General features: G+C 38.9%; 1 protein-coding gene across 2 annotated transcripts in view; it reads left to right on the top strand.

The window, feature by feature from the left end:
• The window catches only part of LOC306756473 (glutamate receptor ionotropic, kainate 2-like), a gene marked incomplete at both ends in the record, with an annotated part of 320,056 nt that overhangs the window by 275,800 nt on the left and 24,644 nt on the right, over positions 1–19,612 (top strand). The window contains 2 exons of one of the 2 annotated variants that reach the window (XM_079241205.1): positions 18,881–19,131; positions 19,389–19,416. In XM_079241205.1, the coding sequence (XP_079097331.1) occupies positions 18,881–19,131; positions 19,389–19,416 (279 nt within the window). The remainder of the gene's footprint in view (positions 1–18,880; positions 19,132–19,388; positions 19,417–19,612) is intronic. The other variant, XM_079241206.1, reaches the window with a different exon arrangement.

The following is a 19,612-nucleotide window of genomic DNA, read 5'->3' as shown; positions in this document are numbered from 1 at the left end:
AATTATGAAAAAAATTGGCCATATTGTCTTGTTATATTAAGCAAAGCCCCTTAGTTATGCTATCACTGCCAAATTATTTATAGTCCTTTACATATTTCAAATCACGGCACTTTCCATGTTGTAATATCACAGTAAAATTCTAAGCAAATGCTCATTTAACATCAACTTTCAATTACCTCTAATCTCCTAAAGTCCCCGTCTTTTTTTTTTTTTTTTTTTTTTTACAAAAACTGTAAAGAACAGGGTTTTTACAGCAGACATTATTTGAAACAATATTAAAATTTTTAAGACACAATTCTTATAAAAGACTGAACTGTTTCTAAGGGAAGTAGCTTATACAAGATTTAACAACACATCTAGATACATTTTAAACATTTGTGACCCCCTCAGAACTTAGGTTTCCATTGAGATCACAGCCAAAGTCAGGTAATGAATGATGGAACTTTCCAAAGTTGTTATACATAAGTGGCATATCCAGTTACATTAGTAAGCCCTTAACATTGATTCCGAAAACACAATAACAGAATTCTTTGTATTTTACACTGTAGCAATCCCTCTTTAAATCCAAAATAAGTATTTCTTTTAATAATATCTTTGTTTTGTCAACTGGCAATACAAGATATACATATGGGCAAACAGTATTTCAAAATCAACTTGACAGAGACACTATCACACATTTTGTGTCATATTTCCATTTTCGATCACACCATCAATTTCCAAAGTTGTTTTACATAACAAAATCTGGTTAAAATCTGACAGTGCGTCAAAACAAGTAAAATCTTCAGAAAATACAGTTCTTGAGATTTGTTACTTTTGCGCTGGCTTTTAGTCCATCAAGTTCAAGAAACAGCTTCTGAAACACTTCAAAAGTGTATTTAAGTTCCTTGCGATAGCTCAGATTCAGAGCATATATTATGCCCATCAGTAAAGCACAGCATCTTGGGATATCCTTTCCCTCCACGATTTTGGTTCCCTCAACCACAATGATTGCTGTCTTGTGGTCAGATCCTTGGGCAGACCGGTCACCGATGATGGCAATTTTCATCACTTGCCCATCAAGGCCCGTCTCAAACTCTTCTGTATCCTTGTAAAGAAATTTTAAAAATAGGTTAGGATGTCAGAGATAATGAAATAAATGATTACTGCTGACTTTTTATTCATTTTAGTGAATTCAATTAATCAATGGAGCCATTACATATTTAGATTTTTACCCTTACAATCATACACACATGATAGTGATAATGCATGGCTGTTTTTCTTTACTCAAAACAGCTTTTTCTATGATCAAACTGGTGTGCTTAACTAAAATATGTTTTCAATTTCTCAACATGATATTAATCCATGAAATTATCATGCGGGGGAGAATAAGAACCAAATATGGCAAAGCAAAAGGCATTTTGCTTTGCGATATATGCCATACAGAACATACATGTTCAGTCTTACGGGTCGATGCCTGCAACTCATTCATCATGCCAGTTTACTGTGTAAAACGCAATGTAGTTTGCATTTAAGTAAATAATCAGTGCAGGAACAGGTTTCTGTACAGTGTGGGCTTTAATTTTCTTTCATGATGTTGGATGACTTACACCAAAATCCTTGAAAAGGTCCTCTTCCTTCTCTCCAAGGTAAACAACAAGGCAGCGGATGGCTACTTCTCAGCGCATTTCAATTGTATTGTGCTATTTGAGAGAAAGGGGGAAAAGAATCAAGAGAAGTAGTTAAATTTAATCTGAATGGATGACTGTCAACAACTTTAATTTCAAAGACAAGTCAAAATAATCATCCCACCTCAAGAAGCATGTCCTTGATCTGCCTGATTCTCACTCCTGTAGCTCCTCCCCTTGATGAGACTAAGTCCATCAGTTTCGGAGTGCAATGGTCAAGTTTAGCCATAAAGGTAGATTCAAGGTTGACGGTTGTTATTCTCTTGAATTCTTCTTTTATCTGTAAACCATTCAAAATTAAGAATGGCATTGGTTGCTTAAGGGTGGGGAAAATCAACCAATAAAAATTGGCTACCAAGCAATAATGGCTTTAAATATACAATATAAGGGGAAAAAACTTACCTGAGTAGGCTCACATAATGCAGGCCAGCGCTTCATGAAGTCCCTTATTGCAGGGGATTCATAAACGATCTCTTGTCTACGAAGAGAGAATCTTTTGGCCATTTTCTCAGCAACTACCTGGCAATTATCTCTTTTTGTCACTTCGTGTAAGAGGTCAACTCTTACTTTCTCCAAACTTTCAGTGCTTTCACCTTGAGGATGAGGAGGTAGGTAATTTACTTCAGCTTTTTTAGGCTTTTTAACATTTTTTGCAGGGGCCTGCTCATGTGCTGGTTTCCTCTTGAGTGAGTTCACTTCAACTTCTGGACAGCCAAGACACCGAAGTTTGGATCTGAAGTTGTTCATCTTATATTTGAGTCGCTGGATCCATCCATAGCATCCATTGAACGATCCTGGTTCTTTAAGGCAGGGATGTTTTTTGATCAAGGCCTCTGCTACTTGACTTAGTTGTGCGCTTGATGGATAAGCAGTGTACTCATAAATGACTTCAGCTAATCTTCCAAGAATGTCTGGAAGTAGGGAGATGAGATTTTTGATGCCAAAAAATGTCCCAGAGCAAGTAAAGTTTTCATTGCCTGACTGAAGCAGAATCTCTGTACTCGAAGAGAAACGAGGGATTGGAAATTCTGAGGGCCAACCCTTTGACCGCTGGGTTAAACTTCCTGTCATGAGGTCTGGAGATACCGGCAATGTGTCATGGGAGGACACAGATGAGCAGGCTTCGTCAGAAGACTGAACAGAACCATCAATAACACTCGAGAAAGACCCACCGACGTCTGTTAAGGTCACAGTTACTGTAGCTGGTTCTTGGATATACACAACCTTGATAGTATCCTTATCTGTGATGTCAGTTGTCGAACTCAAGGAGAAAAAATCATTACCAAAATCAGCATCCTTGTAATGCAAACAGAAATTCCCATAAATCCCAAATGCATCTTGAACAACTGAACAAAGTTATTCAACTGTTCTAGGGATTCCAAATGGTAATGTCAGTTTCTGGACATTGTGATCTGAAATGATCACTCGGAGATGGGCTGGTTGTGACATAACTCAATCTGTAAAACACAAAATGTTTCACAAAGTACCTGTTGAACCATTAGCCAAAATCATTCCAACCGCATACTTTGTGCCACTGTAACACACATGGTTGGCTATCTGGACACGTGTCTCACCAGGGAATTTAGCTTGCAGTGCTTCCTGGATATCTTTTCTTAGCAAAGTAAGATCTACAGTAGACAGATGTGTGGCCTGTAAGACAGGTTTCACAACACTGGGATCATGGTGGTTATATGCAACCATCAGCTGATGCTTCATGGAGAGTGACAACAGGATGTTTCGAAAGCTGTGAGTGTGCCTAACAACACGCTTAAAAAAGCGGTGTTTGGCTTCAAACCGCATAGTCCACAGAAATACTAGTGGACCATAGGCCCTGATCAGCTGTGGGTAATGTTCCAGGAAATGGTGTTTAGGGATTAGTTTTTCCTGTGGGAAAACCTGGAGAAACTTGTGTCTGTGTTCAGAGATTTTACTGTCTAGGTAACAAACAGTCTCCTCTGTGTGAACATGACTTACAACAAGCTCAACTATGTCTTTGAGCACCAGGAGTACTTCCCATGCTGGTTCACTCTCAGGGATTTTTGGCCCAATTATGAGGGGCAGGAATCGCAGCAATGACCAGTTTTCATGGGCATTCCCACCAACACTTCTCCTTGCTGCAAAATTCAGAGGGACCTGCTGTGGAGCATTAGCCTTGTCTGACCATTTGTAGGGGAATGTTTTGATTCTTTTGTTGAGTTCATCAAGAGTGAAGTATTTTTTCTTAAGAAATACTTGAAGACATAGAGCCAATTCCCGGGGGACTATACCCTCAAACAGATCATGCAACACATCAGGCGGGTAACCTGACAAAACACTGAAATACTTCAAATGCTCTGTAAGTGCACATTGCCTCTTGACTCCATAGACATGTGCCAAAGCAATGTTCTCCTGCATAGCCTGGACATGCATTTCATGTTCTTCTTTAGTTCTGAGTTTAAATGCTCCCGTCCTCACTTCTTCCATCTGAAACTCTGACTGCTCACCCAGACAAAATCTGCAAACGTGAGAGCTGGAACAGCTTTCAACAAATCCTGCAATAGAATGGGCCCCAAGATTATCTGCCACAACACTAAATACTGTTCCTTTCACTGTTTTGCCTAATGCTGGGACATACAAGCCCTTTTCTTCTAAGCTCACAAGATCCTTGAGGAGTGGCTCCAGTACAGTTCTGTAACCATATCTTTTCACATCCTCAGCCCTGCAGAGAATGGCTAAGAAGATGGAGGTCAATGATGATCTGAGAATTAAAGGAACATCAGCTAACATCCAGTACACAGCTGTGACTTTGTGTTTTTTCCTAGATGTGCCCAGCGGATTGCATATCTCAAAGTCATCAATATAGAGAATAACTGCAATCGTAGGATCTTCTCCAGAAAACAACTCATTTGATTGATAATAGATGCCATCAGAAAATGTTCTGTACTGTGTTTCTCCATAACTTGGAGCCTCTTTGTCCTTCAAGATCAAATCCTGTATCTTTCTCTGTCTCAAAACTTGTAACAATGACTTTAGAATAGGTACATACTGAAAGCTTCTATCTTCTTCCCTACTGAGTACATACTCCACTGGTTCCACCACAGCAAACTGCTCCTTAAAATAAGCCCTTCTTTTGTAGGCAGAAGAAAGTGGACCACCACTACTCAGGGCAGAGGTAAAGGGATTGGCATTACATAGCTCTGTCACCATGTCTGACACAACAGACTCATGAATCTCACAATTGTGCTTCTTCAAACAGGAATGTATAATATCTTTGATGATAGGACCTGATGCTGAATGAGAGGTAAAATGTACCTCTTCAACTACCTCATCAATACACCTGTTAGATACATTAAAAGTGCTTTCCAGTTTTAGTAACAACAACGCCAAATTTTTTTCAATGAGGTTTGGTAGATCTTGCACACCATTATCATCTTGAACATCAGAGGTTATAGATAGTTCACCGTCTTGAACATCCGCATCACTGTAATCATCTGTATTTGAAGAACTGTCATACCTCTTTAGCAGGTCTTCTTTAAAGTCTTGTAGTGAGTGAGGACTATGCTTTCTGCTTTTGTGGGAGGCAAATGTTCCATAAATGTTAGTACTGAAATTGCAGTTCTTAAAAACACAGATGACAGTCTCATGTTTTTTCAAATGTTGACCAAGGTGTTCAAAAAACTCTCTTTCGGTGGAAATAGTGCTGGTGCTGCAACACTGGCAAGTAAAAGAGAGAATTTCTAAAGATCGGAATCTTTGTTGAGTTTCCTCAGTTTCCTGAGAGTGATTTCTTGATAAATGTGATCTAAGGCTACCCCATGCTTTAAAGGAACAAAAACAATCTTGGAAAAGACATGGCAGAGGTTGCCCAACGTGGCCATGGCGTAACCTGTAATGTTTTAGCAACCCTGTTTTTGTGGAAGTTTCAAATGTACACATTTTGCATGCCCAGTCCATTTTTATAGACATGAACTAACTCATAAAATCACTCACTGGCCTTGAATTACACAGTATCTTTGTATCAGCAAAGTCTCACTTAGACTGGGGGGACACGGACACAGTGAGACTGTATTCTTTATGACCTAGAAAAATGAAAACTTAAAGTTGGATCACAGTAGTGATCAAAATAATTTACAATACAAATGCCATCCCTAACTCATCCCTATCTTTTTCTGCGGGTGTTGTAAGTATAAAATCAACACTGCATAAAATGGCCAAGAAAGAAAAAGTAACACTAATGCTATTGTTTTTAATACTACAAAACAAAATTCTGCTAATTTTGGTCAAATAACTATTAGTCTGTTGTGGAACTTCAAGGCTATCTATGTCACTGACATCAGAATATATGAAAAAAATATATAAAAAGGTCTATAAATATCTTGAATTTAGATTACATAAAGAAGCTGACAAATAAGCAAAACTGAACCACTCTTTGTTTCCCCATTGTAGAAATGGAAAGCTCTCTCTGAGCAGATTCATTAAATGAAATTTATCCACTTATGCAATGCGGAATATCACTTAAGTGCCCTTGTAGAAGTACAAGCAAACATATGCTAATACATGAACTGCATTAGCAGGTGTAGCCTAGCCTTTTGTCCATGAGTCCACTATTGGTCATATCATAATTGAAAATAAACCCAGATTTATTGCTTTAGTAGTTTCTATTTGTAAAGTAAATGACACTCACCTTGAAATTATCCTTTGTATAGAATTTGTTCAGTGTTGTCCTCTAACACTGTCTTAACTGTCTGAACTTGTCAAGGCATGTTTGGAGTGAACTTGAAATCCTTAACTTAAGATGAAAAAAAAAAAATTATCAAGCCAATTTCATTAGGTCACTACAACTTGAATTTTGTTCTTTTTTTGGTCGAAGCAAAAATTTGAGTCTAAAATACATACAATATTATGTTTGTATGATTACAAGCATTATTATGTCAGCACAACTCGTAAAAATAATGTTTGCAACTTAAAAAGTCTATCTACATCAATAAATTACATTTTTTATTTTGTAACCATAGATTTAATTGAGTGGTGGTAAAAAGTCCCTTGAATTACTTTTTAGAGTGTAACAACTTAAATAAGATCTGATTTATTGCAGAAAACTGTAAAACAGTGTTTAGTATCATGATCATCGCTGGAAAAATTACATTTCTTAAACAATATGAAGTAACATTGACAAAAAATAAAACAAAGAAAAACGTTCCTGCATAATAAATATTTGATGAGGTCTATTTCACTGGCTTTTTTTTGTATTTAAAATTATTATTAATAATTCATTTTTAATTTTTTAGTTTAATTAGAGTTATAACAGAATGTCTTACTATGTACTGCATCCCTTATAAACACTTCTGTTGTCACAGAGAGACTCCATGACATAGTTTGTATTTATCAACCCCACCCCCTCCCACAGAGACCTTACCTATTGCTTTCAAACAGAATCATTAGCAACTCACACTTTGTCTAAAAATTAAATCAAATAAAATGAAAAGCCGCCATCAGTCCTAGAGCTAGATTACATTTTAATTTGGAATGTGTGAGAAATATTACTTCTACATCTTTAAAGATAATGTACTATGCTTAGGCTCACATTTTCCAGCATATGTTAATACAACAAATACAGACACACACAAATATACAGACCTCCTGCTCTGACAGCTGCTTGGAGCTGCATGAAGACTGAGCTACGTGTCTTCTTTAGGACAGGGGAGAGGGAGGTGTTGCTAACAGAGAAGAGAAAACTAAACGTTATTTTATTGTTACTCACTGAGAGTCCCCGATATCACCAGAAAAAGATGTTCGACTAGTTGATGCTCGTTTTGGCTTTATATAAACTAAATGAAAGGTCTACAACATCGCTAAATATAGCGTCGATGTGCCTAACTTAGTAGCAGGAGTACCAAGAAATTGTGCTCTGGGTGGGGGGCTGTTCATCTCTCAAGCTCGGGTTTTCTACCAGAGTCCTGGGAGCTTGAGGGTCCTATGCAGTATCTCAGCTGTTCCTAGGACTGCGCTCTTCAGGACGGAGATATCTGATGTTTCACCAGGTATCTGTTGGAGCTTCTCCAGTGTGGGGGACACGGAGTGCTTCCATCACTATGGGTACTACTGTTGCTTTCACCCTCCAGGCCTTCTCCAGTTCTTCCTTGAGGCCTTGGTACTTCTCCAGTTTCTCATGCTCCTTTGTCCTTATATTTCCATCATTGGGGATGGATACATCGATCACTACGGCTTTCCTCTGCTGCTTCTCCATGATCACTATGTCCGCTTGGTTGGCCACCATCATTTTATCTGTCTGCATCCGGAAGTCCCAGAGGCTCTTAGCCCTCTCATTCTCCACCACTTTCGGGACCTTGCCTCCGTGCTGTCCTTCAGTCCAGCCCTCCCCAGTCATTGATAGGACTTTACATTTTTATATTTAAAGTGCATAATCATACCAAGGGATTTACTAAAATGCATGCAAACTCACTACGTCTACATGGGTGGGTTGAAAACGGGGGCTTTAGGAATTGGTGCTTATCCTTCTCTTCTTACTATACACCTCTTAAGTGAATGCAGTTCTTGGCTCTCATGGGTTCTCCTACCCCTGCTATGCAGGTAGCATTCAGCTTTTTCTTTCCTTCCAACCAGGCAACCGTTTCAGTGAGCTTGTCTTGTTGATATCTCTGCATGGATGAAGGCTCACCGCCTTCAGCTAAATCTGTCCAAGGCCAAGCCTACTTTCTCTTACCTCCGCAAACAAACGTGAAGCTGCCTGGATCCATGGTGTAATGGTGGACGAGCAGTTGCCATTTGGGTGAGGCTTAATCAGTAGGAGGCATTTTCACACTAAGTTTAAGTTTGCCATTTATCAGATTGAATTAAGGAACTATACCGTTCTTTGTGACAATTCAGCACTGACTAAGCTGCCCCAAAGACGATATTGTTGGATCAATTGTTTCTGGTATATTAACAAAAGCACTATTGCATGGAGGGAAGGGGGGAAAAAAAACAAAAACAAACAAAAAACATTTCACTGCCTCCAGCACTACATGGCAACACCTGTGTCCAACTGGACTCAAAGCAGTCTGACCAGCACTTATCTATAACTACTAATCCTCTGTTGTTTAATTTCTTACTTGTGTTGTTCTCACTCTCACATGTAAGTCGGATGGAGAGAAACCTCTGCTAAATTACCATAGAATAGAATAAAATAGAATAGGATAGAATTAAAAAAAAAATAGAAATGTTCAGTTTAAAGCTGAGCTAAAACAGTGGGTCTTGACCCTCTTTTTAAAAAGATCATCAATCTCTGCTGCCCTGAGGTTCTCTAGGCTGTTCCACAGTTGAGGAGGAACAATTAAGAGGCTGGTACCAGAGGAGCTCATGGTCTGCGAGGGCTGAAAATTTAAGAACAAGTCTGATCAATATGAAGACCCAAGACCGTAAATATATTCCCACACAACTAAAACAACCTTAAAATCAATCCTGAAACGCACAGGGAGTCAATGCAGCATCTTTAAAACTAGTGTAATGTGTTACCGCCCTCATCAGAACTCATGCTGCCAAGTTCTGGAGTAATTGTAGATTAGCAGTACCGTTTTTGGAAAGACCAGAGAGTAGGGCATTACAGTCATTTATTCTACTTGAAATGAAAGCATGCATCAGCATCTAAGTGCTGGAAAGCGATAGAAATGAGTGGACTCTGGTGATGTTTTTAAGATTATGAAATCCTGTTTTTGTGACATTTTTAATATGAGGAATACAATTATATGTAACTGTAAGTTTTATAGAGCCTCCATAATGCCATCACATAATCTCTTTACTATTTTTTCCCATTAAACACAGCAGGAGAGTAACATTTAAAAACCACAATTGTTGGTTTATGTAAACATTATTCCATGAAAAGATCCCACTAAAATATTCCACATTTCCCCAAAGTCCTGCCGAGCATATTTAGTGACTTGAAAACTTATGAGTGATATGCAGTCCATCACTCTCGTCTAAACATCATCAGTCTGCCTTCAGAGATCCTCAGCTGAATGAGGGAAATGTCCTTGGGGACTGCAGGTAGTGTTTGTGTATGCTCTGCCGGTCTGCAACAAAAGGTAATTTGAGTGGCTGTTGTAGTTGTTTGAAAACAGTGAAGGTAGACTATATTTGCTTGAGGTGATTGCATTTTCTAACTGATGTGCTGCTTTAGGGGCTTTTCTGCAATGTGTTTGTGTTTGACGTGTATGAGCGTGCATGCCTGCGTTTGCTCAGTTTGCCTGTATGTAAACACAACTATGGTTTAAAACTCAAACGGAAATATTTGATTGCTTACCATAACCGTTTACCACAGAGTACAGTTGATAAATCTGTTCATACTTTATCTGCCAGCCACTGAAAGAAAGAAGAAAGCATAGCAGCAGGATAGGAATGAAGGAGGGGCGGGCTCCTGACCAAAGGGATAGTTCATGTAGGAAGGTGAGATATTAGCATCACCACAACCTTATGAACCATTCTGCTACTATCAGAACAAAGTGCAATCCATTTCTTCAGAGTGTTGGACTCTACCAACAATCCTATTAGGAAAACATTTATAAACAACAACAAAATGAGCTGAAGCATGATGTGCATGCATATTTCTGCCTGCCCCCTCATGTATGCATTCCTGGAGCCGACCTTGGTCTGAAATGGTTAAAGGCACCACAAGGAAACTTTAAATCAGTATTTTTTACTACTGTCTTGCTCCATGAAACCCCAAACATGTTCCATCTCATGTTTAACACAACTAACACGTAAAAGCTAACACCCACTAAGGGTAGGCTCCCCTCGTTGGGGTCAGTTAGTGCTGACGTTCCTCATTACCTGCTGGTAGACCTGTAAACCACCAGTTTAAATAAAAACACATGGCTCTGAAAGACAGATACTTTAAATTTAGAAAAGGGATTATTTTCCCTACACATTAATGTGAATTATTATGAATTATTATGGTAAGCTGTTGTGAGAAAATTCTGACTGCAGACATGTTTACACTGTTGGGCTTCTGCAGACTGCAGCTGTCTGTGAGGTGCAGCATATGCTGGTAAGCAGGGGCTTGATGCTCCTAGCCAAAAACAATTTTTGCTAATAAGGTGCCCTGGATCGTGTTAGAGTGGTACACAAGTTTGGTCATGTGAAAATTACAGTTAAAGCTGCTTATATCCACATTTTTAGGTTTATGGATGGGAATGTGTGCCATAAGAAGTCGACCATGCAGCCAAACTAAATGAGACACAACACAGATGTTAGAACTAGAATAATGTTGGTCTGTAACTAAAACAGCTTCATGAATCTGTCTGATTACCACTCAGACATCCAGGCTTTAATGCTGGACAGGACAAGTAAAAGAAAACAAAGTACTGAATTAAACCGATGTATAGGAGTGGACAGTGTCCCACAAGTGTTTGTGTGATAAGTCACATCACACTGCACGGTTAACCTTTTTGTGTAGATTTCATTCAGTTCAATCATACTTGAACTCAGGATAAAATCCAAACACTGATTAGAAAATAAAATTCTGAACTTTGGCTTTGTCACCTGTGCTTTCTGCTTTGTCCAGGAAGATGAAAACGACTTCATCCTGACACCGAGATAACAAGCTAACAGCTGTAGTTCTTGAAATATGCCAGTCTGCTCACTTGAAAACCTGTCTGCAGATTTCATTTGACAAAGGGTGTTAGGGCAAGTTGCCACACACACTAAGAACAGATAGATGACAGTTTCAAGTGATACAAGAAGGCGGGTTACTTTCCACAGTACAGGATATCTTCTCACAATTCAAGTAAAGACTTGCTTCATCATCCCAAAGAGATGATATCTGTAGACCCACATCTCTGGTCCCTGAAGGACACTGACACAGGTTTCAGCTTTTAACTGCCAGCACAGTGGTGGAGGGATGATGATCTGGGCACCTTGAGGTTAATAAACAGAACTCCTCTGGTTACCAACGTCAGATGCGAGTCCATCTGTCTGACAACTAAAGCTTGTCTGAAATGCAACAAGATGATGATCCCAAATACAGCAGCAGATCTACAACCGTGTCAAGGTGTTGAAGTCCAGACCTCAACCTGACTAAATTCTGTGATAGAACTTCCAAAAGGGGTTCTGCCAATGTTGCAAACCTAACTTAGCAATGTTGACTAAAACCCCTTCTAATGTTGTGTGATGCAGATGATTATGTGTAGAAAAGTATTATTTTAAGGCATAGCTGCTAAAACTTATTCCACAAGACTGAATAATGGATACAGCTGTTGACACGCCACACCAGCGTGCAGCTTCAGTTTTATAGATGACCCACACTTTGTCTAATGTTAAGACCTGGCAAGGACTGGATGTTTTTATTATGCTCTGGCACATAAAACACTTATCCTGTTTTATGTTTTTTACAAGTAGAATAAGTAGTCTTTTTTTTTTCTATGCCTGTCTAATTTGATAACATTACGATTTTCTCCAGTTCATCAGCAACTCCATGCAATCACGCAGAACACTTTAAAAGCAAAGATCTTTCAATGTATCCTGATAAGATTTGCACTTGATGGGCGGGAACTACACATGAAACATTAGAGCACATTTGAATTTTTAGTCTTTTCTTCACTGAAAGACAATGCATTAGTGATCGGCGGGCTTTGATCTGCAAGATTAAATCTTTGTGTCTTATTCTGGATTCAGCATGCCTGCCACTTCACTCTTCATTGAAGTGGAGGATTAGACTGCTCTTTTATAGGCACACATTCTGTTTTCAGCTCACATATTAACATACGTTTGTGCAATGAGAAGACTGAACAACCCATTTTTACTTACTCCTACTTTCTCTGCAAACCCCCATTAGGGACTTCTGAGGCATGCCTTTATTCACAAAGTGCTGCTGAAGATGATGTGTAGAAGGAAACAAAGACAAAAGGACATGTTTCATGTGCCATGCCCACTTGCTGAACTTTTTATTGAAATGTGAATTTTTGTTATAAGAATTTTTGATTAAATAATTTGAGCAGCTGAGCTCCCTGGAGTACCACTTGCTTACTTTGCCTTACTTTTGCCCTGTGGATACTGCAAACCCGGCTAATGGTAGACTAAAGGATGTGCACTAATAATGTACGTTCATCAGTCATAATGTCCTGGAGCCTGCAGCTGTAGACGTGACAAAGCATGCAAACTCAAACATGTGCAGATCATTCAGTCACCTAACAACTCCACCACTAAGTGGTTTTGTAAACATTTCCATACTGAGCTGTACAATTTGGACTTTCATTGATGATATAGATCCTGAAATAAAGTCTGAGGCTATGACAGGGATTCTGAATCTTGTTTAGTAAAATATTTGTATGTAAAAAACGACAAGAGAATACTGGATCATTAATTTTTTATTGATTTTATTTTTTGACTTATTCAATATGAATTTTTTATTGATCATGTTGAAGGTTAGATATTCAGTAATGATTTGACAGAAATGATGGGGGTGCTGTCGATCCTGCTCTTTGATTTAACCAGGAAGAATGCAGGTGTGTCCTGGGCAAGACAACAGCAAAGCACAACACTGCCAAACTAACTAAGCATTTAAAAGCAAGGTTAGAACAAATTAAGAAATAAATAAATAACCCTTTAAAAGCCCTAAATCAAGCAGAGCATTTATGAACACATGTAACTGCCCCCCAAGTGTTTTGTTAAAATTTCCAGTAAGATCAAGTCATGAGGTCTTTCTGCAGTTCATTCCAGTCAAAGGGAGCAGCAGACCCAAGCAGCATCCTTGAGTCTGCCTCACTGCTCCGGAAGTCTTTTTATACTTAAATGCTGAAGAAGGTTTTGTCCTGAAATAAAAACTGAACTACCTTTTTACCAGCTGTAAAAGGTGTGGGGTAAAAGAAAGATTTGCTAATCAAAGAACCAAGATATCATACATGAACTTAACATGTAAGCCTGGGAATTTGATTAAAAGCTGATGGGATAATATAGTTCGTTCTGTTGTAATTATATCAAAAAGATTTAGTGAGTTAACAAGTGAAAATATGAACATCTTTTCAGATCACAACATAAAAACCTATTTTGATGTCATTTTCTTGTGAGAATTGTCCATTAATTTGTAAAAGAGCTCTTCATTACTTGGCTCAAACTAAATCTGCCACCGAGGCGGTGTAGGGGTGAAGTGATGCAGTCATGGTAACAGGTCTGAGTCAAGATATATTTTTGGTTGTTAAGGACAAAAGTTTAACGATCAAAAAGAATGTTTATGGAGTAGCTGGGTCTGCATGTGATGATAGAAAAAGGACATAAACAAGCTTTGAACAATGTTCCTGCAGCTCATGTCATTACCGTGTGGTCTGCTTTGGAGGCAGACTTTAACAGACAGACGAGTGGTAATGAGCTACTAGTATTCAGTCTGTTGGCTTAATAGAGCATTTTCTGACTTGTCCTGTCCAACATCACAGCAGAACGATGGTCTGGTAACTCTGTTGTTCCAAGCTACTCTTTCTTTGCCAGGAGGGGCTTTATAGGTAGAAGGCTGTTCTTATTCTGTTTGGGGTTTTTTTTTTTTTTTATGTAAGTATCCATCCGTCCATTTTCCACTATTTATTTGGGCCAGGTTGCAGGGACTGCAGCCTAAGGAGGGAAGCCCAGAATTCCCTCTCCCCAGCCACATTTGCCAGCTCATCAGAGGGGATCCCGAGCTGTTCTTCGGCTAGCTGAGAGATATAATCCCTCCAGTGTGTCCTGGGTCTTTCCTGGTGTCTCCTCCTGCATGGACGTGCCTGAAACCCCTAATCAATGACACATTAATCTGATTTAATTCAACTGAGAGTCTGCAGGACTTTGGGCCAGGAAGTTCAGTTGTAATTCCAGCTGTAGTGGATCTGATGATGTCCAGCTTTATATGTCAAATAACCCACTGATGCCTATTTCCATCTCAGTGGGACAAAAGACTCAACTATTAATACACTCATGAGATGGACTGTCAAGTTTTAACAATATGACAAATTTTCTCTTAATTTCTTCTCTCAAATGTGCAAATCTGGCATTAGTTCAAGCTGCAATTTGAGGAGTTTGTTGTTATGCTCTTTCATAAAGTGAGGGCATCAAATGTTGCTGCCAATGCATAACAACCGGAAGTGCATTCATTCTGGTCATCACCATGGTGATAGATGCTTTGAACCATTTCATACTGCTTGCTGTGAAGCCAAGAGTAAGAGACCAGAGGCTTTCAGCAAAGATGAAGGACAAAGATGTTAAAGAATGTTAATGCAACCTTGCAATTGTAGCCACAGTCAGGCAGGAAACCGCAGCTCAAAGCTTTGCTCCATCAAGGGAACCCAGCATATCGCTGATTAGCTCCAGAGCTGGTGGTGAATGTCCTGGCTGCGCAGTCCATCCCACCAGTCACAGTGGCTGCCGTCTGTTGCATACAGAAATACAAGGGTCAAATTACACCAGGACTTTTCAGTGGAGTTTTCAGGAATGCACAGCAACTTCCAGAGTCACACATTTGTTTCCAATTAGAAACATTTCATATAAAGACAGAGTTCTTTAAACAATCACAAAAAAAAAAAAAAAAACCCTGTCTGCATTTGGGTGGATCAAAGCACACAGCAATGCTCCTGTCTGCAAGGATAAAATTAGCCTACGTCACCAAGTCAATATAATGTATTGAATAAACACAACACTAAGAAATGAATGCTATTCTTTTTATTTAAAACGACAACAGGAACCTGATTATGAATTGGTTGCAGCATATGGGCCTTAAAACAAGGAAATAAAGAGTTGGATGGGGTTCTGGGGTTCTTTGGGGGGAAGGGAGTAGAACTTTCAGGATTGATCAGGAATGCTGATGCTGATCAGAGGATCTGGGAAAGTGTTGGAGTCCCCAGTGAAGTAGGAGGAGACAAGCAGGGAGAATGAGGTGATGCCAAGGCATCGCTGATGTTCTGGAGGTCCTTTTTCAAAGCTTGTTTTTGTGACGTTAACCTCTGCAAGTAAAGCAGCTCCCAGTGAAACACTAGCAGAGATTAATCTTGCCAACTGCTCTTGATTAGGCAACTATACAGGTGCAATGACATGAGATATCGGCCTCAATACACAAGATTTCATATTTTATAACAGTAAACATGTACTGTTATCTGAAACCAGAATTCAATGTTGATTTTTTTTTTTTTTTTTTTAAACTAACCTCTTGATGCCCTTTTACAATATAATAGAAATACATCATTTCAAGCTCATACAACTGCATGACATCATAAAGGTCATCTCAACCAGGTTCAGGTTTGGACTGTCAGCACCTGGACTCTGTAAAAGAGCAAAAACTTTGCAAATCCAAATTATTCAGACAGAGTTTTAACAACTCTTCATTGCTTCGAACAAAGCAGCGGATCTCTGACCACATGCAGATTTCACATCATCCTCGACATTAATTCATAACTACTGTGTCACAGGTGTGAATGGTTGTTTCTTTGGACAAATAAACTGCAGTGCAGAGCTGTTTACTGAACACATAGTTGTGATTGTCTCCATCCGATGTTGACTCACTGGTCTTTCTCTTTATGACACCTCAACACAGAATCTTCATTTATGTGGAAAATAATTTTAAAAAGATCAGGACATATTTCCATGTTATATTAGTGCGTGCCCTGCGATGGACTGGCGAGCTGTCCAGGAAGTACCCTGCCTTTTACCCAAAGACTGCTGGGATAGGCTCCAGCTTCCCTGCGATCCGTCATCGGACTAAGCGGTTATGATAATGAATGAATGAATATTAGTGCGTCTTATTTTCATTCTGTCTTCAAAAATAGCAGCAAAAAGCAAATAAATTATCACAATTGGACCATTGTAGAGCATTAATGTTTGGTTAGACCAAAACAGCCAGTTCCGTTCCGTAAATTCAGCACTAGGTCCATCTGGAAGGGGTGATGGTGGCTCTGCCAGCACTGATCGTGCTCCAAACAGCTACATGATTAGACATTAGTTTTGTCATTGATTAGCATGTGAACTGTGTGGGTTTTTTTCTCTGGTTATCAGAGTGGTCAATATGCTGTATATATATATATATATAGATAGATATAGATATATATATATATACACACATTATTCAACTCAGTGTGCTGTACCTTAAATGTTTAGTTTGGACTGTAACTGGGATATACTATTCAGAGGCTTGTTCACTCGCAGATGGATTTTCAAATCAATTCTTTGGCTCACAGTAACCCAAAGAAGGTATCTGGGAAATAGAGTGATATGTTCCCTTTTTCAGGTCTTTTTTAGGACACAAGCAGCAGCATTCTGCAGTAGCTACAGTTGTCTTAAGCCCAGTTTCCATGGGTATGAGACGGCTTTGTATTCATTTTTTCTGTTTTCACAATTGAAAACCTGGAATAGATCTATAATATCCGAGATATCCAACTTTTTGGGATCTTCTCCTTTGGGTCTAAATCATATTACCACCACCTATAAGAGAAGAGATCTGCTGATTGGTGGAGGGAATCAGCTCTTTCTGTGTGACTCCACAATAAGAACATAGCAGGCAAAGTCACATGTTAAAACATACAATGAATTTCTTTCGTTGTTTAAAGCCACATGCCAAGAACAAACTGCTGGGTGTCCACATATTTCTAGAGACAAAGTCAATTACAATAGACTATCTAAGACAAATGAAGTTTTCCTAATTCCTGCAGTGGTAAAGGGTTGTTTAGTTGTTGCATTAGGAACCTTCAGGAGGTTTAAATTTAGCTGAGAGTCCAAAAAAACCAAGACTTCTGGTTTGACTTGCTGGTTTTAACATTAGTGACTTTATGGACACTCATCTTTGGTTTTTATTTGGCTTAAGAAACTTCTGAAACTCAGGTTCTTGCGGGCTGCGGCCCTGCAGTTGTGCGATGTTTACCTGCTGCAACACATCTGACTCAGATGTAACCCATGTATGTAAACCCTGCTACATACAGTCCTAAATCAATACGATCTGCCTTTGTACTTTTTCACATAAATACCCTGCTTTGGCTGTTTTCTACTCAAACTTGCCGCTAAAGTGTAAGGAATCCAGTTGAGATTATTTTGTGCTGTGTAACCAAGGAACTGGTGAAAAAAAAAAAGGAATGATCTTGGTCTGCATGGCACACCAGTCAGGATAGTCCACTAGACTCCGTCGCCAATTGGACCAAGTCTTGTGGACTATCCTGATATGAAAGCACCCTAAAAAACCCTCCCATATGGAGCTCCTAATAAGCATTGTTTTTATTTCTTCACCAAATAAACCTGTTTTTTTCTTTCTTGGAGGGTCAATTTTTGACCAAAGACAAGTTCAGCAGCAGTCTGATTTATGTGTCCAGCAACTCCACAGAAAAATTACAAAAAAGAGAAATTATGTGGGAACACCGACAGTCAGAAATAAGAGTACCATGAAAGCTATACACAATGGAACTTCTGGGTGATAAATCTCCATAATTCTTATTAGACTGAATCAACACATGAAGCAAAGACAGTAATGAATGACTGAAAACTTGGAGGTAAAAGTTCAGAAGCGAAGCAATGTCACCCAAATAAAAAGACTAACTAGAGACCATATTTGTTATGGTTTACAGAGCTGTGGATCCAAATGTAGAACAGAGAGGCAGAGGAAAGGCTGCTATATTTGATAAACTAAAGATTAACGGAACTACAAACAAAAGTTAATACAAGAAACAGGGCTTTAAAAACATGTCATGTAAAAGCAGGAACATATATTCACATACATTCAATTACGTATGTTAAAAACATGTTTCCTGTATACAGACATTGACTTTAGTGACAGCAAAACAAACAAGTAAACATACAGGATACTATACTGACTGCCGATTTGTGTTCTTCGATTTGTAGTACAAGTAAAATATCTATGTGACTACTACTCCACTGTTCAGGGATCCGTCGTCTCATGAAACTCCTGCTACACTCGCTCACTGCATGGTGCACATATGAAGAAGTGAGAGCGTACTGTGAGAAAAATAGTTCATAAGTAATTTATTTCATAATGGAAAACAAATTCTTCACATTTATTTTGGTCTTAATCTGCTTTCCTTGTAAAGTTTTGGACAAATGCACTCTGAGTTAACCTAAGATTAAAACCGTAACATTAAAGTTAGCTGAGAAGTATTAGAGCATGAACTGAATATGCAAAGAATAAGACATTTCAATTCTCGTCAAGGTGTTTTGCACTAATGCATAAGAAGCCACAGATTTTATCGTGTAGATTGCTCATGTTGGTCCGCTGTGTTTCGGTCCTTCAGGCTCTCCATACAGAGATAAGATCACAATAGCCATCCTGCAGCTTCAAGAGGAAGGGAAGCTGCACATGATGAAAGAGAAATGGTGGAGAGGAAACGGCTGTCCAGAGGAGGAGAATAAGGAGGCCAGTGCCCTTGGGGTGCAAAACATCGGAGGGATCTTCATTGTCCTAGCAGCAGGACTTGTCCTCTCTGTGTTTGTGGCTGTGGGAGAATTCCTTTACAAGTCCAAACAGAACGCACAACTTGAAAAGGTAAGAAATGACTGATGTTTGTTGCTTAAAGCTTTAGCTTCAATAGCAGACTTTCTTACCTTGACTACATGAGATATGGCTGTCTCATGGCAAGGACAGATGGAACAAATTGATGCTAACTATAGTTGTTTTAGAATATCTGATATAATTCGGGCCACTTAGAATAGTCTGTTTGCCAACTTGCGGAAAACATTAATAAAAGTGCCATATTATAAACAGTAAAATAAGGATTGGTTTCTTTGCATTTATTCACTTAGGCCCAAAGGCGACAACGAGATAAGAAACGTGAGGAATTCTGCTGTCACCATGGATCCAAGCTAGACTTTAACCACCATCTCAAATGACCTCAAGAAAAACTTCAGAAACTTTTTAAATCTAATATTATCTCAAATCTCCCAGAAGTATTGTTCTCTTTCTTTTTAATTTTGTCTTACACCACAAAGGGAGTATGAACACTAAGAAGTTTGAGACAACATGTTTG

Source organism: Telmatherina bonti (assembly GCF_933228915.1).
Source record: "Telmatherina bonti genome assembly, chromosome: 5".
NCBI lineage: Eukaryota > Metazoa > Chordata > Actinopteri > Atheriniformes > Telmatherinidae > Telmatherina > Telmatherina bonti.
This window is presented reverse-complemented; position numbering and strand designations above follow the sequence as displayed.